The sequence below is a fragment of the Fulmarus glacialis genome, unplaced genomic scaffold (genome assembly GCF_000690835.1).
Source record: "Fulmarus glacialis isolate BGI_N327 unplaced genomic scaffold, ASM69083v1 scaffold15162, whole genome shotgun sequence".
NCBI lineage: Eukaryota > Metazoa > Chordata > Aves > Procellariiformes > Procellariidae > Fulmarus > Fulmarus glacialis.
Window position 1 is genome coordinate 1,690 of NW_009196032.1, and position 27,776 is coordinate 29,465.

The window sequence follows — 27,776 nt, forward strand, 5'->3', positions numbered from 1 at the left end:
AGAAGTAATTGAAGAAGCTTTTCCTGGGTGAGTGTAATGTTAGTTTATTTGTGCAAGACTTTCTGTATACATGTATTTTTCTACTTGTGCTCTTTCATTGGGTAATGCTAATAACTAATGTTCTTATTTGCATTAGTATGTTTATGGACACTCCTGAAGATGAGAGAACCAAACTGATCAGCTGCCTGGGCGCTTTTAGACAGTTCTGGAGCAGTCTTTCCCAGGTTAACATTTAATTTGTTGCTTACGTGTACTTTATGTACTTTTTAACATAGTGAAACCTTGTCTAGTAGACAAACACTTAAGTTGGTCTGTGTCCAGTCATTCAGAATCTGGTTTCAGATATGGCGCAGTAAAGAATATAGGAAGACTTTGCAAGAAAAAAAGATTAGTTTTGACATTTATAAGATTATATAGTTGTTCAACAGAGGTTGGTGTGCAGTGCAAATAAAGATAAGGAAATGGAAGCATAACAATAAAGAAAAAGGTAGTTTGTTTCAGGATTTCTGGTAGAAGTGAATAAGTAGGAGGGGAAAAAAAGTAAATAGACGTTTAAGTTCAAAAATTACCTTCCAAAAGTTCCTCTAGGCACTCTTCTGTAATTGGAGACCTGGTCATCTTTGTTTTCATTGAATTTGATTATAACCATCAAAAGGAAAGAATAACATAGAACAGTTCTATTTTATTCTATTCTGTGCTAACTTATGTATGAAAAACAAAGTTGACTGTAGAAATCAGTGTTTCAGCTAGGAGGTGTTTGCAATACTGGACAACTGGACAACTTCTGTTGGACAACTGAACTTCTTCAAAATAAGATCAAAAGACTTCTAGGGAAAACTGTGGTTGCACAACTGGACAAGTTCTACCATTTATAATCTTGTTTTTCTGTTAGTTTATTTCTTCATGGTAGGATACTATATGAATTTTACAGTTTGTTTCACTACCTGTAAATACATTCTTTTTCCTTTCTACTGATTTTTCAGGAATCCCATGAACAGTGCGTCCAGTGGATTGTAAGATTCATTCATAGCCAACATAGTCCTAAAAGAATTTCTTTTCTTTATGACTGTTTAGCAATGGCAGTAGAAACTGGACTTTTGCCACCCAGGTAAGCTATGTCGGAATGAATTGATGAATAGGGTACATGGAAGTTGTAATATTGGGGGGTGTTTTACGATGACATTGTAAAATTATTGCTGGAGAGCACGTGCTTATTATCTGTCATTCATTCTTGCATTGTCTCCTTCTGCTAGAATGGTGTGTGAATCTCTGATAAACTCTGATACACTTGAATGGGAAAGGACACAGTTGTGGGCATTAACATTTAAATTGGTCCGGAAGATCATTGGAGGTGTAGACTACAAGGTATCTTCCTCCCATTCCTTTATTCATGATAAGACATGTTACTTTCTGGCTTTGTCTTTATGATTTTATGTGAGAGACATCCAGTGTTTCAAAGTCTGCTTTGATTATGAAAGAAAAAATAATTCAGTGAGTCCACTTTTAATGGTTTTTCATAGTTAAGCTTTACCTTAATAGATAATTCTGTATGGACAATGTAACTCCTCTTACTCTTTTCTCTATTACACAGTCATCTTCCATCCCTCTTTTCAGTTACAAGCTAAATAACGCTAATGCAGTTAGAGAAGTGGTACGCATGCAAAAGCATTAATTAATTAATTAATACTATCAAGCATTAAGGCTGAAGTTCTCACATCTGCTCTGACCCCTGTTGCTACATAGGAAGAAGGTCCTGAAAGCTGAGTCTTTGGCAGGGTACAAGCCTAACGGAAGGAGTAGGAAACTATGCATCTCCTGCAGAGAACCACCTCACCAGCATTGGTGAGCGTGTTAGAGCAAAAAACATAAAACACAACATTGTACTTTGGTCAGTCTGCACAAGCCATTGTAGGTTGGATGTCTCTGGATGCATATCAAAATTTCAACAGTTACTTTCTTGTCTGGGGTATCCTGAGATTGGGAGGTTCCATAAGGAGTTTAATGTCATTAGCATTCACATTCTCAGTAGCAGTCTGTCTTCTGACACTTAGCAACAAACAGCTAATTTGTCTGTCAAAATATTGTCTGACCATATTGATTGTGTAATCTTTCTGCCAGAAATAAAGAGTATCTGGGAACGTTAATTTTATGTCCGTCCTTTTAGGGTGTGCGTGATCTGTTGAAAGTGATCCTAGAGAAAATCTTAACAATTCCAAACACTGTGAGCTCAGCTGTTGTACAGCAGCTTTTAGCAGCAAGAGAGGTAACTATCTGAATTTTATGTTATCGCTATAAGGAAGATAGGCTTCATTCTTTTGTCATTAATCAGTTTCTAATAGCTGTTTGCGAGTTGGTACAGTTCAACAGCAGACTTACTCTTAGTGCTCTAATTCTTTTCTGTAATTGCATTTTATACAGTAAACAAAGAGCTTTTGGGGGATATTGTAAATAAGCACTAAAATCTCTAACAGGAGAGTCAGGCCCAATGTTTGACTTGCCTAAGGTAAGATGTATGACATATAATACTGAGATTAATTTCTTTATTTTTTTCTTAGTGGATAAAAATAGTAACTGTTTTCAATAGTTTGTAGGCAGACATAGAGGCATAGTTTTACTTAGGCTTAAACAGTCTAACTTACACTTGTACAATTAAAACAGGTTTTAAACTAATGTAGTACTATCAGAATACAAATTAAGAAAAAGTATTTTAATTCTTATATCTATTTTCATGGGCTGCCTCGGACTAGGAGAGAGAGTACACCCTTGTTTACCTTATGCAAATTCTTTTACACTGATGGTTTTTTTTTATTTATAGGTGGTAGCCTACATTTTGGAAAGAAATGCATGTTTGTTACCTGCCTACTTTGCAGTTACAGAAATCAGAAAACTATATCCTGAAGGAAAACTTCCCCATTGGGTAATGATATGATATCAAATCGTGTGGTCTGGAGTTTTGTTCTACACAAAACAAAATTTTATTTTTTAATTTTTTTAAAATAAGGTTTAAATGAAGATTTAAAATCTTCTATTTAACAGTAAGGTCTGTGTTTAGGCATGTAAATTAAGATACAGGCTTGATGCGATTGCAGCAGCTGCTCCCTGTGTTCTTGCGTGAAATTGATGACATAGTTTTGACCTATGGCCTGATATTCAAAACTCTTGAAGCACTGAGATGGTTTTGTTGAATACATTTGGAAATGCAGGTCATGCTTACCTACCAGATTGTGCTTTCTCTATGGCTTCAAGATAAGAAGAATCACTTTAAATAGCTGACCAGTGTTTTCTTTCTGTTTAAATTCAGTTATGCAAAAATATTTGGGGCTCCGGTGCAGTGGAAATGTTTACTGTTTCCAAAAAGAATGTAATGCTGGTCCAGTTTTTAATTTTGTATTCTGTTAAAATAACTAGGTGTTGGGAAAAGGATAAAATCCCAATGCCCTTGAATTAATGGGAAAACTGTTACTGACTTCTTTTGAGCCAAGATTTCATCCAGAGTGTACTAATCTAGGTCCTTTGTCTTTGTGGAATTGTTATCCAGAGGCAAACAGATTTGGTATGGACAGAAATTCTAAAGCTTGTCTTAAGTCATCTGTTATTAAATAGGGTGCACTGAAATAGTACAGTACGCATAGGAGAAACAGTTATTATATAAACCCTCATTCGAGTGAAAACTGAGAAGAATGCTTCCTGCCCCTTCTTTATAAAGTCACATTTTTCCTTTCGTAATTTTAGGTTCTGGATGATTTTTCTGACTTGTTGAAATATGTAGGAAGCTAGTTATTTTAATAGATTCCTGTATATTTTATTAAAATGTATAAACTATTTTTAAGTCTTAAATATTCCTTATCAGTACCTACAACTTAAACCCTTAACTTACTTTTTTCTCCTCTTCTCACCCAGTTACTCGGTAATTTAGTATCGGATTTTGTGGATACCTTCAGACCTACAGCAAGAATAAATTCCATTTGTGGTAAGAGAATGACTTCATGAATGACTTCAAAGTAAATTAATTTATTTTGAACTATTTTGTTTCTTATAACCTTTTGGGGCATATATTCATCTAAGCAAAATGATGGAGAGCTTATGTGTCATTAGTATCTTTACTCTTGTCAGTTTGTTCTCAGACTTGCTTCTCTTCAGTTTTTGCTTTGAAGGGAAAAATTCATATTGATGAGATCAAATAATTTTTTGCTACGAGCCGGTAGTGCAAGTGTACTACTTGTTACATGGCCATATAGTTTCTAACTACACTAGACATTAGGAAAACCATAAGTTTTCTGTGCTCAAGGATTTTGAGTTAATGCAGATCCACTGGTATGCTAGTCACGGAGTGTTTTCTGACTTCAGTTTCCATTGGAGCTTTTGCAGCTGCTCAGCCTTATCCGTATTGTTGCAGGCTTCTGTGTGAACATTTCCTAGCTCAGATGAGTACTGGCTGTCCTCTTCTGTGAAAGAAAAACTCACCTTCGTTTATTGCTAGAAATCTGAAGATTAAAATTTGGCTGTTTTAATTGTGAGGCCTGTTGCATTTTCTTCAAAAAGATAAAAATGTCTTCTGTTTGCTTTGAGAATTAAGTAGCTTAATAACAGCTGCATTATATCTTAGATCTGAGCAAGGTTTATTGCAACTGAGCTTCTTTAGTGCAGAGATTAAGAATGTAAATTCATCTGTGATGCATCAAAGCACTTTGTGTTTCAGAAGCATGTAGTTATTCTTCTATTGAAAGTGTGGCATAGCTTTTATGCATATGACTCGCAGGGATCACACACAAATTTTTACAAGTCTTGTATGTGTAAATGACCTGTATAGATACGATTGAAGGGGAGAAAGAAATACTTATTTACTTCTTGTTTTATCTGTTAGTAATATGGCCAGTCTGGACAATAGAAGTCACGGAATTTGACCTGACAGTGAGATTTAGGTCAAAGTTGAGGCACCTAAATTTAGATGCTGACATACAGGTGCGCTAGGGGCTCAGTTCAGATGCCTATGTTGAAGCAAATGAAGTAAATCCGAGGTGTCTAATCTACATTGATTAACAAGTCTAAATTTACCCTACCAAAACCTCTTCATATGTGATCAGCTGAATCACAGTGGCCTGCGGTGACTGAATTGACTAGATCTCCATTGACTGTAATTGGAGTACAGATGCTTGTATTTGACTAGTTTAATGAACAGAATCCTGCCCGCAGTTTCGCTTACAAGCTGAATGGAGGAAAATCGAAAGACTAGATTATATACTTAGGTTAGTAATACCGTTTTCTTTGTGGAAAGAGTCAGTGTACCAGAATTAAATCCCTAAATCAAGCAATGGCAATGGAACAGTCTTGTGGTAACATAAAAGGGCACTTTTAGATTAATATTTGCACATACTTCTATTTTCGGGGTACCCAATCTGAACAAATGGGGATTTTACTCCTTAGATGTTTTGTTACGTGAAAATTAGTTAGAAAAATAAAATCAGCGTGAAGCAATCCTATGGTAAAAAACTTTAAACAGTGGAAATTTAAGGAGAGCATAAAAGTGGCTGAGGCCAGTTTTTGCATCAGAATGATTAAACAATAGGCCAGTTTCACTGTTTTAGAATTTATAATGTTTCATTGCACGTAGGTCGCTGTAGTCTTCTTCCTGTGGTAAATAACTCAGGTGCCATGTGTAACTCATGGAAGCTGGATCCTACAACCCTTCGTTTTCCTTTGAAAGGTCTCTTACCATATGATAAGGTATGCCTTATTAAGGTTCTTAAACATGTTATATTCAATAAATATGAAGCTTTTATATCATTGGGGGGGGGAAGTAATTTCAACTGTGAATATCCAATTGTTCCAGCTAGGCTAACATTGAAGACGTAGATGTTTTCACTGTGTTATATATTTCGTATGATTCATATATATATTTATATGATTTCAAGCTATATGCGGAGGACCTTTAAAGTAGTGTGTGGTATAACTGCTTCCCAGGATGCTGAAGAACATGAGATGCTTAATGTGCTTTGTGTGTGTGTGTGAGAGAGAGAGAGAGCAAGTGAGAGCAGAGAAATTATTGGAAAATTATTTTAACAGTGGGGAGATGAAGGAGAATGGGAAGGTAGTTTCTTCTTTTCTGTGCTCTTTGTTATTCCATAGGAGAGAGAATTTTACAATTCAAAATTAAATATAAGTTACCTTATTTAAACTTAAAACTCTGAGTGTGAAATAGCGGTGTACTGAAAGAATTTAAAAACTGTAAAGGATCAGGACAAAAATCCACGTTGTCCAGCGTCCCATTCCCCATATCCTAGGTGTCTAAGGAAGGATATAAAGATAGTATATCTAATGACATATATAGTGTTCACACTATACAGCCATTATAATTTTGGGTGTTTCCTGAGACAGATTTGGTTTCTATATATTTGGTAAACCTTTCTCTTTCAAATATTTGTTCAGTCTTCTCTTGAACCCATGTAAACTTTTAGCATCCTCAACATCCCTTTGACAAGGAGTTCCACATTTCAACTTCATGTTGCATGAGGAATCAGCTCCTTCTGTTTGTTTTGAACCTAGCTTCAGATAATGTTTTTCTTTAAAGTGATTCAGCTATTGGAAGATACAGTGAGCAGTTGTTCCATATCACCTTTCTTCATGCTACTCATGATTTTTATGGATCTTAGTCATGTGCTTCCTCAGTTGTTTTACCTGGCTTCCTTTGAGATCTTGACAGTCTTCAGTATTTCAAGGCTGTTTCAAAAAGTGTGCCATCCTTCTATTGGATGAAGAACGTTCTTCTACTTGGTCCCCATAACATCTGTCACTTGTTAAGAGCTGTGACTATTTCCTGCTTGCTTTTGGGTATCAGAGAGCAAAAAGATTTGCCAGATAATACATATCTGCATAAATTAAACATTCATTCTTATATTGTTTAACTCAGTTAACTCAGTTAAACGTAAACTCAGTATTAAACATAATCTTGAGGCAATATATGTTTGTATGTGATTGCTTTTTTTTTTTTTTTAAGGATCTCTTTGAGCCACAGACTGCTTTGTTGAGATATGTGCTGGAACAACCGTATTCAAGGGATATGGTCTGCAATATGCTAGGTCTGAATAAGCAGGTACTGTACTATGCTGTAACACGTGATTTAATTCTGCATAGAATCTGCACTATTCTTTTTCTCTTTTCTTTGCTATAGCTAACTAAGCAAAACAGTTTAGGTCCAGAGAGTGAATTTTTTATTTTTATTTTTGTATTTTTATTTTTTTATGAGATCATATTAGGTTAATTGGACACTGTTATTCCTATCATTTGTATATTGCTTTACGAATGTTAAATTGAAAAGTAGAGATTTAAAATATGATTTTTTTTTTGCATTGCTTTTTTTTCCTATAAGGCCAGCCTCAAGTACACCTTTGACAGACAGTAGGAGACTGCTAGCTCAAACAATAAAAATGGTTATTGTTCATTAGTTTTTAAAGCATTGTTGTACTCTGTTATATTGGCATGTTTTAGTACTAGAATAGTGAAAAGCTGGGTTTTGGTTTTTTACATTTTTTCTTTTTATACCTTAGAATGGGTGGGCTTAGTCTGACTTGGGGATCCTTGAGGCTGGCCTCATAGTCACTGTTTTGTCTTTTCTTTTTTTCTTCCTTTATTTTTGTTCTGTCCTGTCTTGTCCTGCCCATCCTCCAATGCTCTAGACCTTGAACATTGCTCAGGTATGTTCACAACCTTACTGTTGTATTGTGACTAACGATACGCTGGCCGCTTTGTAGCCACTGATTCCAGTTAGAGAATACGTGTACAGTCAGGGCTTGAAATTGGGAGGACCATTAGTCAAGGGCAAATTCTCACTATAAATCTCTAGAGATATGAGAGACGTAGCATAAAGCTGACAGTCAGTGGTCCTTTGGTCCTAAAATTTTGGTTGGAATGGAGTGCTACCATTTCCCATACCCGTCATAAGAACTTTTACTTTGTCTGCTGGAATTTTCAGATGAGGAGACATTCGTAGTACAAAATTTCTTTCCTTATGCAGGTGGGAAAACATCCACTGCACTTGATTGTAAAATTATAAAGCTGTAAATACATCACTGGTTTTTTTTTTAAAAAAAAAAAAAAAGCCAAAAAAAAAAGCTTTACTAGTGGAATTTTCTTATCATTAGGAAGCCTCTGTAACAAACTTCCCAACAGACAATTATAATATTCTCCAAGCTAGGTGAAAGAAAGGTAGTGCAGGATACCATGTGAAAAGTAGTTCCTTAAAATTTGACTACTTGTTTAAATAAATAAATAAATGCCTGAGCAAATCAACCAAGTGGACTTCTACTTGAAATTTGAAATCATGGGTATTATATTTACAGTTGATCCCTTGTTACAATAATCAATTCCACACCTATTTTAAAAAACATTGTTTAAGATTTATAAAATAGCGTTGCTGTTTGCAATACTATAGTGAAGGTTGTGTCAGTGTTTCCATTTAAGAAACTTTTTTCAGATTTGTAACTTGACTATAAAATTTACCTGATCCTGAAACCTTGTGTATATTTCCCATTGTAAGTGAAATACACCAGTGCTCTTTCTGGATTAGGACAATGGTTTTGAATGCGCAGATTCCTACACCTTGACAAACAGCACTCTGTGTTGTATACGACAATCTTTTGTATTGGAGACTTAAGGCAGCTGAAATGTTAAACCTTGGAAACGAGCTGCTAGGTTTCTTGTTGAAATGAGTAGTATTTGTATTCTGTGTCTATTTCTGTGTCTACATTCAGTTAATAAGTCTAACTATTCCTCTATGCATCTTGTAGCTGGTAAATAATCCAGAAAAAAAATATATTGAACCCATTTTATTCTTCTAAGTATGGGTGGTCTGTGCCTTCAGGTCAAATAACATTGATGTTAAAAATGCTGGTTTTTAACTCCTACTTTGCTGTCCTCTAAAAGTAACTGAAGAGAACTTAAATGAAGCAATGAAATATATTGAACTATACTTCTTAAAATTTGTTTCCTAGTATAGGAATTCCTACACAAAGTTTCAACCTGGTGTGAATTTTTATGGCCAAGGAACAAACTTGAAGAACGTAGCTTATAAAGGAAATGCTGACAGAACATGAACTATAGCTGTGCTACTACAATTACATCAGCATAAGAATGTTTGGGCTGTTGAAAATTTGTGAGTTAAAAATATAAATATAGAGTAGGGTGGTGTAGTGGTATAGAACAGGAAATAATGTTCCGTTTAAACATTAATATACTCCGTTTAAAACTGTGGAAAACATTAAAATGTTACTTGCTTTTAGGTACAAATGAACTTCATGTTATTGTTGAATTTGTTAATGTAGCCACTTGACAAAAAATAGTAGCATGCTTTTCAGAAGTTGTGTAACTGTATCGACGCTTTCAATAAAATGGCTGATAATTTTGTATTTTATTATTAGAACTGAACTAACCTGCATAAATGAATTGTCAGTATAATAGAAGACACTTAGAAATACAAATAGTGCCGAGTTTGTTTCAAAATAAATACAGAAACACCTCAAAGCAATGATCATTATTTATTTATGATCATTAATTATTTATGTGAAGCTGTTTGTATGCCCTATCAACTGTTTACACAGATCCAGTTGCAGGATTGGAGCCTTCATATGAATCTTTTGGCATCACAAACTAGGTATGGTTCAGCCAAATTTGTCCTAGTTCTCAAATATTCTTGAAGATGAACAATGAAATTTTCTGGTTCAATCTTAACTAAGCAGATCTATGGTAGAAAACTGTTCATTCAAACCATCTCTGAGTTGTGTAAAAAAAGTACAAATCCAACTGTCCTTTTATCCTTGCAGAGAGAAAAATGAAGGTAAAACTTGATATGTTTGTAGATTCCTATGTTCCTTTCAGGATTATAAGTTTTGTTGTGGGATGAGGTTTTCCAATACGTTTATCAAATATATGGCTTTAAGTCCAGATGTAATAATACAGACTTCAAAATGTTCCTTCTGTCGAAGTCTGGGGATTTCTGGTTTTTGCTACTGTGTATTTCTGTGTGGGACAGTATCTTCTCTTGTATACCTGTTTGAACTGGTCTATAGGAAGTAGAAATTTAATTTGTATTTTATCATGTCTGTGTCATGGTTTAACCCCAGCCAGCACTTAAGCACCACACGGCTGCTAGCTCACTCCCCAACGATGGGATGAGGGAGAGAATTGGAAGGGTAAAAGTGAGAAAACTTGTGGACTGAGATAAAGACAGTTTAATAAGTAAAGCAAAAGCCGCTCACGCAAGCAAACCAAAGCAAAGAATTCATTCACTACTTCCCATCGGCAGGCAGGTGTTCAGCCATCTCCAGGAAAGCAGGGCTCCATCACGCGTAACGGTTACTTGGGAAGACAAACGCCATCACTCCAAACATCCCCCCCCTTCCTTCTTCTTTGTCCAGCTTTATATGCTGAGTATGACGTCATATGGTATGGAATAGCCCATTGGCCAGCTGGGCCAGCCGTCCTGGCCACGCTCCCTCCCAGCCCCCCACGCACCCGGCAGAGCACTGGAAGCTGAAAAGTCCTTGACTATGTAAATGTTACTTAGCAACAACTAAAATATCAGTGTGTTATCAGCATTGTTCTCATACTAAATCCAAAACACAGCACTATGCCAGTTAATAGGAAGAAAATCAATTCAATCCCAGCCGAACCCAGGACAGCATGTTATCGTGGTTTATGGTTGGACTCGATGATCTTAAGGGTCTTTTCCAACCTGAATGATTCTATGATTCTGTGTCAATTTATATTCTGCTGTTAGCTGGGGTGATACTCCCAATACTTAATTATTTTTTAAGTAATTTGTTGAGGTATGTAACAATCTGTTTTTTGGAAAATTACTAACAGTTCAAAGTGTCTTAATACACTGATGCCAAATTAAGATTCGGTTTAGGGATCCTACAGTTGGTTCTTAAAATTGAGCTTTAGTAGTGTCTTAGGGACATGAAGTCACTTTGAACATTTTGGTTTATATCTTTACCTTCTCTATGTATAGACTTGCATGAAGAATAAAATGCCATTTTTGCTTGCATAATTGCAGTCAGGATTGTATTGCAGTCCTCTAAACAATGAAAAACTGTTAAACTTTGATTTCTCTGTGTTGGGGAGTATTTGAAAGAGGAGGTAATTTTCAGGTGTCTTGTTTCTATAATGTTATACAAAATTTTAATTAGCAGCTATTGTATTAATGATTTTGCTCTTTAAATAGTATATTTGGCTGGTCACCTTTTAAACCAGCAGTGGTGATCTGCAGCTTTGAGTAGGAAATTATCTGTGCCGTACTCTGTTCAGGTGAATGTGTAGTTGTATTCTCTCCTAGCTACAAATCAGGATAGTTTGCTTGGGGAACATGTTGTTTATTTCATGTCTGTCCGTGCATTGTGTAAGCAGAATCATTAAGTGAAAGGAATGACATAATGCAATATGCAAAAATTTACTTTCCTTTCCCTTTTATTTTTAAAATATTGTAGGTTGATGCTGGGAACTTGCTGTCTGATATTATTAGTGTTAACATGGCAAAGTACTTAAATTAAGGGGCGTGATTATTTTTTATATATTTCTGATTGTAAGAGTGTGTGTTGAGAACACTTGAGTGCAACTTCCTTGCTGAAACTTACTCCGTTTTTTTGATGAGGAAAGCTTGAGAATGCCTATCGAACTTGGTAGAAGTAGAATCAGGCATAATTTAAACAACAAGCGTTAAGGTTTTGTGTCTTGGTAGCATACAGTTTTGGAAAATGGAGGTGAGAGGGGGGGCTATAGTTTTGTCTTGTATTAACTACTTCAGGCATTTAACTTACATTTTGAATTGGACTTCTGGAAACACCATTTACTCTTGGATCTTGGGCTCTGAGGTTTGGTCTTCTGAATCCATTTCTTAAGTGTAGATACTTATTAAATATTTTTGAGCGAAATGTTTGCTTAAAATATTTGAAAACTGTAAAAGCTTGCAGCTAGCCTTACTGACTTCTTAAAATACTTTTCTTTTAGGGAACACTTTTAACTCTACCTGCTCCCCCCACCCCCAACCCACCAAAAAAACCCAACCAACCGGAAAAAAAAAAAAAAACCCAAACCCAACTGAAGCTTTGATCCACTGAAAAAAGTACCACGAGTCCATCAGAGGGCTGGTCTCGAGAGAAATTTTAGTATCAAGTTGTCACGGTGGTGCTTTTTTCCCCCCCCGGTATTTCTTTATGATTTAATAGTGTTTTCAGTGAGATTATGTATTGTCAGATCTTTAAATATTATTTTCAGGGCAAAATGGAGAATATGTATTTATATAAATTACAAAAATTTGAATTATGTTCTCTTTAGGAAAAAAGCATAGTGGTTTTGAATGCTATATTTTTCCATATATAATCCAAACCAGTGTTTGGTTTGGTTTTTTGTTCTTGTTTTTAAGCCATACCAAAACATGAATTCCTACTTATTTGTGAGGAAAATCAGCTCTCACCTATATTTTTATTCATCTCGGTAAATACTGAGATGTTTTTTCAGTTATGAGTAATTAATAAAACAAGGCCCCAATCCTGCAAATTCTTATGCAGCACGATATTTTATTTCTGAGTTCTCCAAAACTACAGATACAAAATTTGTGCAAAAATGTATATTGACTGAAAATACAGAAAAAAAAAAAATGCCAGAAAATTAAATTAATGAAGATAGACAGTGAAGTACTGCTATATTTCTTATTGAAAATTGTTTTTAAAGCAATAAAAGTGTGATTTTCAGAATAAAAGAGTGAATTTATTTTTTTAATTTCCTGGCTTCTAAACTTTTCCCAATCTTAGAATTACTCAGAATAGTGAAAATTCCTACTGGAAATTCTGGCTTTCTTTTTAACAGTAATATTTTCCTGTTGTATTCTCTGAATAACTTTATTCTAAATTAATATAGCCTAACATGATTAGGCTTTTGGACATTAACACAGTGCTTAGCAAACTATTAAATTTCAAGCCCTGTACATAGTAGTTTTGCATGCTGGATTATAAACTAGTCTGTAGTGTTGTCTGTTGCACCCTGCTCTGCTTCATAATTAGTTGCTTTGGGAGGGGGAAAAAAACGAACCGCAAAACCCCCGAAGTATTCTCAACTGGTGGTGTTAATACTGCTCTCTGTAAACCTGTAACGTGGTTGATCTGTGATAATGGCATTGCGTACTGGAGGAGAAGGTGAAACAGTAATCGATGCTTTCTGTTTTAGTTAGAGGTTTGCGTTAAGCATGCTTCAAGAAAGCACAGCTAGAATTGTAGCTTTCTGCAGTTTTGAACTGGCGAAGAGCATGCAACAGGGGATGCTGTTCACTATATTTTGTTAACTTTTCCCATTCTTGCATTTTATTTTTAATTGGAGAGGATCTCTTTTTTTTCATGGCAAAAGGCTACCATCGATGAACGTAGAACAAGCATCTCCTTTCAGCATCTCTCTTTCCTTTTACTATTTCTTTCTTTATTGATTAAAAGGGTTTTTTTAGGCTGCCTGGCTAGTAAGTCAAAGAACTCATCTAAGGCATCCCTAAGATGTTTTATGAGTATTTGGGCAATCTTTTTCAACTTTTTTACATACACCTTTTTGCCTCTAGAAAGGGATACTGCATTTTCATGATTAGTGTTTGAGCAGCTCAGTTCCTTTTCTTTTGTATCATTAAAGTAATAATGTTTTCTTTAAGGCTGCATTATGTTACAGGCATCAGGTGTTTAAAAAAATACAAACCAAAACCAAATAAACAAAAAACCCCCCAACCCCCCAAGCAACAGAACAAACAAACAAACAAAACTATTCCTGAATAGAGATTGTAATGAAACAAAAACAGAGGCTGGATTATTTCCAAAGTGCTAGCGCTGTGTGAAATAGGTTAAATTCCACACAGCTTTTTGTCATTAGTAATAGTACTTTGCACCAGTATAACTATATGAATGCAGGGTAATAAAAGGTTGTTGCACTAAAGAACTTGGGATATGTGACATTATACTTGATGGTCTTAAATTGAAGATATATAATCAGAGTTCCAAACCACTAGCAGTGGTAGCCTGCTTTACATACATTGTACTAACATATGTATCTGAATATATAACGCATTCCTTACTTGATCATTATTAAAAGTCATCAGGGAAGGTGTGTATTTTAAATTATTTCTGTGTTTGCATAGCTCACTGTGGAGATTGTGACAGTGTAAACATAACATCTAAAGAGCTCATCACTCTACATGATATGTAAATTCTGTTCTATTCACAGTATGTAGAACATAACCACTTTTATCAGATTAATTTTCAAATCTTTTTGATCTTGTCTTGTATCAGGTGGTGCTGTGACAATAGGACAGCACCTAATTGTAGGGATATTAACCAGGTGTTAATTCTGCTGCTAGTTGTAGGTGAGTCCAAAATGAGGGTGCAAAAGAGAATAGTCATTAAACACCTATATTGTGCATTGGGATGTTTCCTCTGAGTCTGGTGGTATAATTGATATATACTTTTCTTTACGGTGATCCCTACTTTTGAAATGGACTTTAAAGGAGAAAAGAGGGAAGGAAAAAAGAAAACAAACGACAACAAAAAAACCCCAAACAAACAAAAGAACCCCCACCAGTGTGTTAAAATAATGGACTTTGTTTTCCATGAATGGAAGATCAGAGAAATAACATTCTGCATGAATTTATTAAAAAACACAAACAAAACCCCCAGATGTTATTTGTGCATTGATGATCTGTGTTTTGGAACTGAGTAGAGAATTACGTAATGTGTGATAAAAATGTAAATGTAAAAATCATCGTGACCTGTAACATAGTGCAGCTTTAATACACTGGCTTATCCTTAACTTAAGTTCAGACTTCATTTCATGCTTCCCAGCCTTCTGTCAAAATACCCTACTGTAACTGCAACTGTACAAGTTCTGAAGTTAATGGCAAGGCTTTTGGAATACTGTATCTGATCTCTGCCTTACAGCACAAGCAACGCTGCCCTGTGCTGGAGGACCAGCTGGTGGATCTTGTGGTGTATGCCATGGAACGGTCTGAGACTGAAGAGAAGTTTGATGATGGTGGAACCAGCCAGCTTCTGTGGCAGCATCTCTCCAGCCAGCTCATTTTCTTTGTGCTCTTTCAGTTTGCAAGTTTTCCTCATATGGTCCTGTCACTCCATCAAAAGGTAAATTGTTTGTATCGCTCCCACTTGGTAAGAGAGATTTTAAAAACAAAACAAGTTTAAAAAAAAAAAAAGGTCACTCACTGTGCAAGAAGTACCTTATGTGTAGGAATTAAATTTTTGATTGTTGTGCTCTGTAGAAGTCAGTCAAATTCTCAAGTTACGTTGCTGTGAGCTAGGTCTGTTTCTAGTGTATTCAGTTACAGAATGTTGCATTATATTTGGATTCAAAATGTGCTAGTAACTAGAGTAACGAGATAAATTGGCATAATTCAGAAGACCCAAGTACTGGGCTGTTACATCCAGTTTACATCCAAGCTTCAAACAGAGCAAATGCCCTGCTCAGTTTGTGAGCTAAAGAAACATGCCATGTGAATGGATGCAAGAACTTATAGTTTGTCTAATCAATCTAATCAAAGCAATCTAATCAAAGATCATTTGTCCAATTACAGTGATATTGGCAATCACAGTCCAAAGTTATTGTTACTTCCTAATAATAATTCTGTTAAAACTGATACACTTTCTAGTATTTACCCTTTTCTCTGGTGCTCAGTGCCTCTCTGAATTCTAAGGGTGGTGGTGCCAGTCCTCCATGAGAAAGGAGAGGAGGAGTTACAGTAAGTCAGCAACATCCTGAGCTCTTTGCTGAGAGAAAGTATGGTGTCAATGGTAGGAAAGGGGTGTTCTTTCTCGCCACTGTAGGATTAGCTTGTGGCTATTTAGAAACTGTTTCTAACATGCACTACACATTGGTCCATCTTCATTTGTCCACAGTTCCATGTTACATCAAAATTTATTATGTTATGTTTTAGTTGTGATGGATTCTAGTTCTCTGCTCTCTTTGATATCCCTGCAATTAGTTTTACCAGGTTTAATTACTGTTAATGAACCACTGAAACAATAGGCACTATACAACACAATTGCACAAATCTAATCTAAAACTAAACCAAATTAGATAAGAGTGGAAGTTAAGAGTAGAGTACTGGTTATTAGAGAATTGCTGTTGCAGATGAAGTTAAATAACAAAAAAATAAAACATCCAGATGAGTCCAGATGAAGCGAGCCCAAGTTGTTCTGGTTCAGAGACTTTCTTTATAGATAGAGTTAATATAAAACCTGTGGCCTGCTGCTAGGAATGGCAATACTGTACTTGGTTACAGGGCTGACAATGTAAGTCCAATATTTAAGAGGATCCTACCATTAATTGTTGCGGCCCTCCCAGAGTCTGTTTCTGTGTTACAACTAAGGTACCTGTTTGCAATCTTTCTGAAAACACGACGTACATTTCTGCTTAAGTCCTGCTATAAAATTCCCAGTAATCTCTGCTGGAACTGTTTTAGTCTGCCCTTCTACTTTTATAGGAATCTTTGCAGTGATTTTTCCTCTGCATGCAGTATTTGTCTGTTACTGAGTGTTTTTGACAGTTGGCAGGCCGTGGTCTCATTAAAGGAAGAGACCATCTGATGTGGGTGCTACTCCAGTTCATCTCTGGCAGCATCCAGAAGAATGCACTGGCTGACTTCCTTCCAGTTATGAAGCTTTTTGACCTCCTGTATCCTGAGAAAGAAGTAAGTCTTCTCTCTGAAATTAGAAGTTTTATTTTTAATTCAACCTGAGACCTTCATATGTCAATATTACTATAATTCTTGAGTCACTGTTACAGCAGTGTGCTGCATAGTTGGAGAGAGATGTTTCATAATTAAATGAAAGTTTTCAGGATTTCCTCACTATATTTTTCCAGTAACTGCATTTATGCAGTATTTTTAGGGGCAAAAAAGACTTCTGTTAATCATCTCTTTCTTGACTTTGGTTTGACTAAGGTTTTGAGGAGTTTGTTAAAGCATTGAGGATACTATTAAGGAATAATGTTGTGGGATTTCATTGTTACATCTGGGCTGTAACAGAATAATACACTGAGAGACACTTTCAGGTCCAAAGAACGGAACAAGACGCTTTAAATTTGTTTTGTATTAATGGTTACTTAAAATTCATTCTGCGATAGTAAATCAGATCCTAGTCATGCTTTGTACATTCCTCTAGAATGAAGGTTCCCGAGGAAGGGGGAGTTAGGGGAAGTTCTTAAATTTCCACCGTGACAGCGTTGTCAGCATGAAGCACTGATTGCTTGCTCTTATCATGGTGCCTTCTATTTTGGGTCAGTAGATATGGTAACACCAATGTGTGGTGTACCAAACTGATACGTAGCAATTTTTCCCCCTCTTAAGTTAGTTTTGACCCACAGAAATTCTTCAGTACAATTTGTTTCATGAGCTTGTAATTGCTTTTGTCAGCACAAAATACGGGAAGAGTGATGGGACTATGTACTTCAACTGTGGTGATGGGTTCTGAGTTATACTTGTCTAAGGTGTTTGTGGGACTAGGGCATTTCTGAGGATTCAATTTCACAAGCAGTTTAAATGTTATCTGCAGCTGTTGCTCTTTAGAGGATCTGTCTTACTCTCCCCTTGATTATGTGTTGCTGCTGTCTCACTTGTGCTATCAGTGGTGCTTGAGCAGTAGTAACTGTACAAAGGGTAAAGAAATGTGGATGTTGGCAAAAGGAGAGAGCAAGCGTGCCTTTTCCTATGGCAGCAATATACCTGAGTCTGTAGCCAAAACCTTTTGAATTTTGGGGTGTATCTGTTCCTTTTCATAGAAAGTGTATTAATCTTTAAGTATAGCAGTGATGCTAGACAAATCAAATTTTTCAGAAAATACTGGTGAACCACTGAGTACCTACTGTGGAAGCACATACCATAACTGATTTCTGAATAACATAAGTGGGAGGCTGAGAGTAGAAGTATACACTTTGTAACTATATATGTCTTGAATTTATATATTCTAAGCTTGAACTTCCATTTGCTGAAGTCTTAGGTTATTTGTTTTGGGTTTTTTTCAGAATAATTACTGAGGTCCAGGTCTCGTCCAGAGATCTTGATTTAAAATTGCGTACCCAGATGAGGGTAGAAGCTGTTCTTTAAAAATGTTGCTTATGGTGTTGCAAGTCAGAAAAAGAAAAACTTGACCTTGTGAATGCTGGCTATCTAAGTTGGTTTTCTGTACATTAATGCATGCAATATGTCACATTCATGTGTTCTTTCTTTAGTGTATTCCTGTACCTGATATTAACAAACCCCAGTCAACTCATGCTTTTGCAATGACCTGTATTTGGATTCATCTGAATCGGAAGGCCCATAGTGACAACTCCAAGTTACAGATTCCCATTCCTCATTCTCTTAAACTTCACCATGAGTGAGTTTTGGGGGTTTTGTTATGTTTTGATTTGTCTCTACACATAATGGAATAGGAAGCTCCAAGTGTGTATTCAGAATGTATTGTGTAATGGGATGCTGTATAAGGTTCATCAAAGCAATGAAGCAGGACTAAGAAAGAGCTCAAAGTCAAAATATTCCATAAAAAGTGAAATGCTATTATCATACAGCTAATGGAAATAATATATTACATCTCAGATTAATAAATCTTTTTTACTGATGGAGAATCTGAAAACAAATCGACTATTTTGTTTTAGTATGCTGTAGTTTGGAAAGTGTGGATGAGCAGTACCTTAGGTTAAGGTTTGTCTGGAAAGGTGTTTTTTAAAGTGTATTTTTCTCCTGAGGTGTTCTCCGATATAGGAAAATCGTAACACAGTGGAACTGTGGCATAAGATGTAGTCATTTTGATGTGGTGCAATTAATAAGTATTTTGGTTTTTCTACTATTTTACAATGGATTTTTGATTGGGGTTATTGTGGCTGTAATCCTAGAATGCATGTGTGTTCTTCTGCTTGTTTCTTTCTACTTAATGTTTAATCTCTTTGGTATGCAGGTTTTTGCAACAGAGTTTAAGAAATAAAAGCTTACAGATGAATGACTACAAGATTGCCTTGTTGTGCAATGCTTATTCAACCAATTCAGAGTGTTTCACTTTGCCAATGGGTGTACTAGTAGAGACTATTTATGGAAATGGCAACATGAGGATAGCTCTTCCAGGGACTAATTGCATGGCATCAGGTTCTATTACCCCATTGCCAATGAACCTCTTGGACTCACTCACAGTTCATGCCAAAATGAGGTACAGTATGCAGCTACCTTCCCCCCCACCTGTAACTAATTATCATCAGGAAAACTTTCCTCTGTCTGGACATGTCATGTATAGATCTGCTGATTTACTTAATAAATTTCTTAACTTTCAAGTCCTTGTTTTTGATTGAAAAATACTTTTTTTTCTTTCCTCAGTCTGATTCATAGCATAGCTACAAGGGTAATTAAGTTGGCTCATGCAAAATCTAGTGTGGCCTTGGCTCCTGCTCTTGTGGAAACCTATAGTCGCCTGTTGGTTTATATGGAAATAGAGTCCTTGGGCATCAAAGGCTTCATCAGTAAGAAAGAAAACATTTTTTTTTTTTCCCTTCCTTCCTTTTGTTCAGTACCATTTTCTTTAAACAGCAACTAGAAACCATAGTAAAAATGAAAATCTAATGATGCAGCATGTTGAATACATGCATAAACTATTTTAATATAAAAGAAATTGTAATGGTTATCCTAGTGCTGCAGTAAATTTTAGATGAGTGTGCTGCTGTCCCTTTATGCCATCACTTATATGGTGAGCAACCTGTTAGGCTGTGTTGTGCAAAACTATGCTAAATGGAAAGTCGTAAAAAAGTTACTTAATTAGACACAAATGATATTTAATTGCACTTGTTAAAATAGTTTGGATGTCTGCTGTATAAGTTCATTCAAAAGATTATGGAGCTTTACGCGTTTACAGCATCTTCAGACAGCTCTTGCACGCGCACTCTTTGGAGGTAATAAAATTTTCAAATCAAATATCTGACTTGCAGCTAAATACAATCATCTATCCACAGTGTACTTTGTAGTTGTATTTTAAAGTGTAATCACTTGGAAAACTTACTTTACAAATTCTTACTTCATAAGGTCAGCTCCTGCCAACAGTGTTCAAATCTCACGCATGGGGAATTTTGCACACTCTGCTAGAAATGTTTAGCTATCGGATGCATCACATCCAGCCTCATTACAGAGTCCAGCTGCTGAGCCATCTTCATTCCTTGGCTGCTGTGCCACAGACTAACCAGAACCAGCTTCATCTGTGGTGAGTGATGGTTACCATGTTTAACCGTAATCTCAGATTCTTCCTTCATCATATGTTGAAAGCTGTGTGAGAACTGTGTTTTAAATGGGACATGAGTACTTCCCCGTATTAGTTCTGTGGCTAAATTGTTTTGTGGTATCTCAGCAGGTCATGTTTCAGAAATACAGTTAGATGTTAGCAGTAGCACTCTGCAGTTGCATGAGGCAGCCTTTTGCACAGACATGTCACAGGTCAAAACACAGGAATGCGCACCAGAACTGTCATGTCAGGAAGTGTCAGGCAACTGTTGAGCTTGCACAGGAGATAAAGGGCAATCCCTGCTACTTGTAGTCACAGTGATTGGCTTGTCTGCCAGCGGGACTGCGCTTGCTTACTCCTGTAGAGGATGTTTAATTCCATTGCAAGAGTTAAGCTGGTTCCACTTAATTCTTTAGCGAAGTTAATTTCAGTCAGACCAGAGAAATAATCAGATTCATCCTGCAGCTGTAAAGGAGTTGGGGCAAAGCTATGGTGGCTGTACATGAACCTGAGTGGGGAAAAACGTACACTTGCATCGTCTGGTGTGTGTCAGCGTAAACCACGCATAAAACAATGGCTAATTTGGATACAAGAAAGAAGGAAAAGCTGGTTAAAGAAGCTCTAGAGTTGATATGCAGCTAATTTTAGGGAAAAGAGTTTAACTTACTCCTAAAAAAGTTGAAGAGTATGAGATTCAGTTTGTATGTAGAACCTGGGGTTTGTTGTAGAAAAGTTGGGGAAAAGAGTGTTCATTCAGTCTTAGAGTAGAATACTTCTTGTGGGTGTACGTGAGGGAGACAGAGCAACCTCATTATTATCAGTTCATATCAAGGAAGTCTAATTACACAGTAGTTTGTTAGTCCAAATGCAAATTGCTCAGTTGCTTATCCTTTATCAAGAATAAAGACAACAAGTGAAGACAAGTTTCTCCTTAAATTCAAAATCTTTTTGTGGTCTTAGTCTGTGAAATATGGATGTTAATCAGTCACTTTTGATAAGCACTGCATGCAACTAGATTGGAGTAAACTAACCTATGGCTTTGGCATTTCAAAGACACAATGTCATAAAAGTCTCTTAAATTACTTCAAACTACCTGGTGTGAAAAGTGCTTCCAACTAGAGCACTGGAAGATAAAGTGCTTTTAATCAAAAGCAGTACTTCCTCATTTCTTTAATAAGGACAATTTAGTGCTGTCTGCTTCAAAGTGATAGTTAGCTTTGAAACTTCCCATGCATTATTCATGCCTTTTTATTCTGTTTTTGCATGTATTTATTTATCTGTGTACCCTTGTTTAGACAAAGATGTTCAGAAGATAACAAAAGGGGGATCTTTATATTGGAGAGACTTGAGGCTCTTTTTCAGGGGCTCTGCCCCTGGAATTTTCACTAAATCAACATTTGAGAGCTTTATTTGGAAATAAAGTACTCAAATAGTTGATAACAAGTTTATTAAACAGTGGAAAAAGCAAACTTTTCCAAAAGGTTAAGAACATCACTTTCAAAACAAATGTTTTTGTATTATTTGAAGCAGAAAATGGAGGAAAAATAGGTATTTTTGGAATATTAGAAGCAGCAGTGTAAGCATTATTTGCTAACTGGACTGTTTCCTTCTTTCAGTGTTGAGAGTACTGCTCTGAGGCTAATCACAGCTTTGGGCAGCTCGGAAGTCCAACCACAGTTTACACGATTCCTCAGTGATCCCAAAACAGTTCTTTCAGCAGAATCAGAAGAACTCAACAGGGCTTTAATCTTAACTCTAGCAAGGGCAACACATGTGACAGGTAATAGTACTGTGAGATAACATCTAAGTGAAAGCTGTAGTCAAGCCATTTCTGTAAAGTACTGTTTAATAGAATATCATGGAAATGACCCAGTCATAAAACATATCCCATACACTTCTGGTTTTGAAAACAGTGTAATTTTAATTTTCAACTACTTGTTTTTAGGCAAAAAGCTGTTATTAAAGCGATAGTGAAATCAGACGTTTAAAAGTTTATTTTTATACAGAGATACAGTGTGACTAGTTTTTTTACTGTCTTATTTTCAGTTTCACTATTTTAAATTTAAATGTTTGGATTGATTACTGATACGTGCCATTTAAAAAAAAAAAAAAAAAAATGGAGTGTTCACAGCAAGTATGTTGCTCATGTGGAAGCCTACAGCTTACCTTTAAGAAAAAGCAGTGTGTGTTTTGGGTTTGCTTTCTTGGGGAGAGGGGGAAGCTTTTATTGTGTGTTTTAATGTTTTAACAATGTGCAATGACATGGGTCAGGTTTTTGTTAGCTTTGAGGGGGATGTTTTCTCTATCTCCTTTTTTATGGTTCTAGTCTGGAGACTCACTGGAGAGTTAGAATAATGCTATTTCACGAAAACTGGTGGAGGTGATTTTAAAGGGAAAGGGCTTCTTTGTGTCAGTTTTTTTATTTTTTAAACGTTTGCTCAATCTTTAATGATAAATCAACACTGGGGTTGGGGGGATGAGGCTAGTGTTTTATTTCTACAGCTTAATTGGGAAAGGTATTGCTGAGCAGCCTTTTTAAAGCAATATAAAATGGGATCTGGCAATTTCATCATCATTATCTTCCTCAGGATTTTTTTTTTAAATCTAATCAGTTAATCAGCAAAAGCTTGTCTTACTGTCATTACAGGAAATTAAATATAAAATCTTAAAATCATGATTGCCTTATTTCTAGCTCAAAACCTAAAAATAATTTTGTTATTGTTAACAGCGTAAAAAAAAAAAAGATAATATCCAGCTTGTTCTACAGAGTAAGTGAGATTCAAAGAAAGGGGATGGGAGAAGTTGGCCTGTTGAACTAGCAAAGCCTTGATGCATGTGACTACAAAAGGAATACCAATAAGAATTTTTTTGTGTGTGTGAAATTCTAATATCATTAATCCATTTTCTAGACTTTTTCACAGGCTCTGATTCAATTCAGGGAACGTGGTGCAAGGATATATTGCAGACTATCATGAGTTTTACTCCACATAACTGGGCATCACATACACTAAGCTGTTTTCCAGCTCCTCTGCAGGTAATAGTTTCAAACTGATGATTTTATAATTGGAAATACAGAGAATTTACTCTCTTAACAAGATCCTTTGCCTTTTGCTAGTTGGTGAGATTCTTCCTCTGTCCAGAGTACATTGATCTCAAGTCCCTAAAGAATGCAGTGTGATTGTAACATTGCTATTTCTTCAGAAATGCTTTAGATTCTCCTGGAGTATTCTAAGGCCAAGTTTGGCCAACTGATACTTCTGGTGGAAGGTAAATCAGATCTTTTAAAAGTTAAAAAACAAAATAAAAAAGGAAGTTGGAGAAGCCTTTTTTCTTGTGGCAATTTGTTGTGTAGCTTTGTTAGTGACAAAACAGTCACTGTGGTGTCACAGTGAAGCAACAACCCTACCTAGTAGGTTTGTATTGTACAAGGAAGTAGGAACTCATAAGGTGCTAAGTCAGGCAAAAATTTGCCTGTTCAAATGTTTTATTCTAGGCTTTCAGTCACAGCAAAGCCTACTTTATTTCAGGTATTCTTCAAGCAGAATAACGTACCTCAGGAAAGCCGTTTTAACTTGAAGAAGAATGTGGAAGAAGAATACCGAAAGTGGAAGTCTATGACCAATGAGAATGATATAATCACACATTTTTCTATGCAAGGTTCACCCCCACTTTTCCTTTGTCTCCTATGGAAGATGTTGTTAGAGACGGATCACATTAACCAAATTGGCTACAGGTGAGTTTAAAAGATGTGCTATTTCAAAGTTATTACAGCAGCATTTGCAGTTCTGAGGACATACGCCTTGTGCATTAACAGCTTGATTTGTACTTTTTTTATTAATTCAGAGCATGGAAAAAAGGACTGGAGCTAGGTATTAGCAAGCATATCATAATAATTGTGCAATGTTTAAGACTGGTTACACTGCACTGTAGTCTGCAATGCATATTCTTCCTGGTAAGAGACAAGGATGTGAGGTGTTTGAATTAAGCAGTTTACTTGTAATGGCAGTGTTTCAGGCAATCTGAAATAGTAAACAGAAAATACAAAGCATTTATTTACTTAGCCTTTATACATGAATAAAGGCCGGATATTTTTTTAAAAAAACAAATGTTGGAATAAGATGAAAATTTATTATAGAAGTAGTAGTCCTACAATTTTTTTACTTGTTCTCCGTAGTAACAGCATTAGCTCCAGCCGTGAACAATAGATTCTTTCTTTTCAGTCCTTGTTAGGTCTGTTGAAACTATTACTATTTATGATAGCATGTGTTACTCTTCTGTGCAATGAGGAAATACTAGTATTTTAATGCTATGGTTATATTAAAACACATACTGCAGGAAAATAAAGTTGAGTTGCAGAAGATTTTCCTAAGAGGTGTATAACTAAAAATGCATTACTAAAGCATGGGTTCTGGGCAGAATACTATACGTAAGAATTGGTGAACTTGAAGCATTTCTTCTGATTAGCATCCAGACTTTGGAATTCCATTGCTCTAAGGTTTTTTTTTGCTTTGCGTTGCTTTTTTCTTCAGTTCATTTAATAAAGGGAGGGGGTTTGTCTTTTTTTTTTTTTTTTTTAAATTAAGACAATTGTATTAAAACCCACTATCTCTTATAAAATAGACCAGTTAAAAATGTATTAAGAACAGTAACAATTGCTTCTTGCTTTTTTTTTTTTTTCCTTTTCTTCTTCCCTGCTAGAGTGTTAGAAAGAATTGGGGCCAGAGCTCTGGTGGCACATGTCAGGACTTTTGCAGATTTCTTGGTGTATGAATTCTCTACCTCTGCAGGAGGCCAGCAGCTCAATAAATGTATTGAGATTCTCAATGACATGGTGTGGAAGTACAACATTGTAACACTGGACAGGTTGATACTGTGTTTGGTAAGTATTGCCTTAGAAGATAAGATGCCAGTTTTTCACGCAGACTCTGCTTTCTGAGTCACTTTTCTAGGAGCAATCTTTTTAAAAATGCATTGGTTTTAAATAGTGACTATTTGCTAACCCAATAATCAAGTAATATAATAGATTACTTCTGTAAGCAACATAAAACTCAAAGTCTTACAGTTCTCTGAATCTTCAGGGAAAGCTTCTCTTGGTTATTTAATGGCAGCCATTGAACTGGTATTATTAAATGTTGTTATTAGTGCTTTGGGTCTCTGACCTCAGAGCTATGCAATTACTTCTGCAGCCTGAAAAGGTAGAAGGGGTGTGGCATGCCATGATTCAGAAGCAAATGGAAAATCTTGTACCCATTAAAGTATGCTTTCTTTGCTTAGAATTCAGCCTGTTTCATCAGAAAAACAGGAGAAAAATGGCATTCTCTGTCTTTCCAGATTATCCTACAAAATAAAGCAGAACTCACCCAGAGGGAATTAAATTCTCCTTCAATAATTACCCTTTACTTATAATTTAAAATCTCATCTTAATGTAAAGCTGGTTGTTTGAATTTTAGTTTGGTTTTCAAACTGAAATCCAAACATGTCAGACTGGCCAGAATTTTGAAGCAATCTTAATTTCATTATTATTAATTGATTATTTTCAGTAAGAGAAATGACAGCTAAAACAGAGCTGGAATTCTTAGAGAATTGCTATCACTGGGTAGGTTGTAAGACTTTCTGCCTGTGGAATAAAAAATGTGATGGGTACTTTTCACAGGAGGTGATTGAACCTGCCTCTGTTCTGTGACTTCACTGGAAAAATAGAGTTGAAAGACCATATGTTCAGTGTGAATTTGTGTGCAGATGTACCTAATGTGCAGCCAAATTTGCTAGCCAATGTTTAGGGATTATAAAGCAGACAGCAACATCAACTGTAATTCCATATTTTCTGATCCATTTTGTTTAAGGCTATGCGTAGTCATGAAGGAAATGAAGCTCAAGTCTGTTACTTCATAATTCAGTTACTCTTACTGAAGCCTAACGATTTCAGAAACAGAGTGAGTGATTTTGTGAAGGAGAATTCTCCAGAGCACTGGCTGCAGAATGACTGGCATACTAAGCATATGAGTTATCACAAGGTATAAAATTATTTTACTGTAATATTTCTGTGGAATTGAGATCAGCCAGAGAGTCTTTTGTCTTGTAAACGACAAGACAGCTCTGTCAATTTTTGGAATTACTTAGTAAGTCATAATTTATTTGGGCTAGTATAAAAAAAAAAAAAAATCACTATGTTTATGTAATAACATTAAAATTATAATGCAATGATATTAAAAGGTAGAAGCAGCTGAAGACTTGGTTGGAAATTCATTCTTGCTCATCTAAATCCAATCAATTTAAAATCTTGATTTTAGTGAAATTTGTTTATGACAGGGTTTTTGTGCATCAGGGAGAAGGTATTTCCTTCTGGTGTTTTATGACTATAACAATAGTTAAACCTACATTTTCTCCTAATTATTAAAGCTTCTTCCATCTCCTGTGTGGCAAGAACATGATATCCTGATATGTTAGGGAAGGGAATGGCTGAGATTTTAATGTTGCTGTAAACATAGTGGCTTCTGCTGGCTAGAAAAGAATGTACCAATGGAGTGTTCTGTCAAAAGATAAATCAACACTGAGATGAAATAGATACAAGCAACCTCTCATGTAGCTACACACATAAAATCTAGTTCTGATCCAGAAGCTATGTGGTGTGTATTAGCCCTCTGCTTTAGCTGTACAGTGTCTTAACAGTGCCTAAAATTGTACAGGTAACAGGGAAGCAAATTATATTAGCCTGGGAAGTGCTTTGACAGTTGCTGCACAGTTATTAGGCCCAATCTGGCATATAGAAATTTCAGTCACACTATAAGCCTCTATAAGCTCAGCCTTCAGCAGTACTCATCTGGTATTTGAGTACACTCCAGTTCTTTCCTAGGGAGTTACTACATGCATATTATTTCTAGTGTTCTGATTTAGTATGTGATGCAGAAACTTTCAGTAGTGCTGATTTCCCCTAGGTTTTCTCTGAAAATACTTGACAAGGGACACATAAGCGCTGACTGCTTTCAGCTTTCCCTTGGGATGCTTAATGTTCTCTTATGACCACTTTGAGTGGTGGTGAAACTTTGTTTTGTTTTGTTTTCTGAATAAGTTGTTATCTACTAGTCTAATAACTAAATAATTTCACTTAGAGTTGAATTTTCTTCAGTAAGCTTTACAGTGAAATCATCTCACTGCATTCATATGTGAATAATGAGAGTTATGAAGTGACTTTTTAAAGCAATATAGATGCTGAATGTTTAATGCACTGCTTTTAAGGAAAGAGTTTTGATTTTGTTGGATTTCTTTCGCTCCAGAAATATCCTGAAAAGCTGTATTTTGAAGGCTTGGCAGAGCAAGTCAATCCCCCAGTTCAGATCCAGCCCCAGTACCTGCCAATTTATTTTGGAAATGTATGCCTGCGCTTTCTGCCAGTGTTTGACATTGTAATCCACAGATTTCTGGAATTGCTTCCAGTGTCCAAATCACTAGAAACTTTATTAGATCATCTGGGAGGTTTATACAAATTCCATG

General features: G+C 35.9%; 1 protein-coding gene across 1 annotated transcript; it reads left to right on the plus strand.

Annotated features, from left to right (window-relative positions):
* Window positions 1-27,776, plus strand: MED23 (mediator complex subunit 23; the record flags this gene model as incomplete). Its single annotated transcript, XM_009572075.1, has 21 exons — window positions 1-27; window positions 137-224; window positions 984-1,108; window positions 1,254-1,365; window positions 2,165-2,263; window positions 2,816-2,917; window positions 3,901-3,970; window positions 5,612-5,724; window positions 6,995-7,090; window positions 14,958-15,158; window positions 16,580-16,723; window positions 18,262-18,407; window positions 18,984-19,229; window positions 19,394-19,536; window positions 20,093-20,267; window positions 21,902-22,065; window positions 23,195-23,319; window positions 23,813-24,018; window positions 24,984-25,164; window positions 26,129-26,299; window positions 27,560-27,776. Coding segments are annotated over exons 2-21 (2,923 nt in total), but the record flags the coding sequence as incomplete, so codon positions are not given.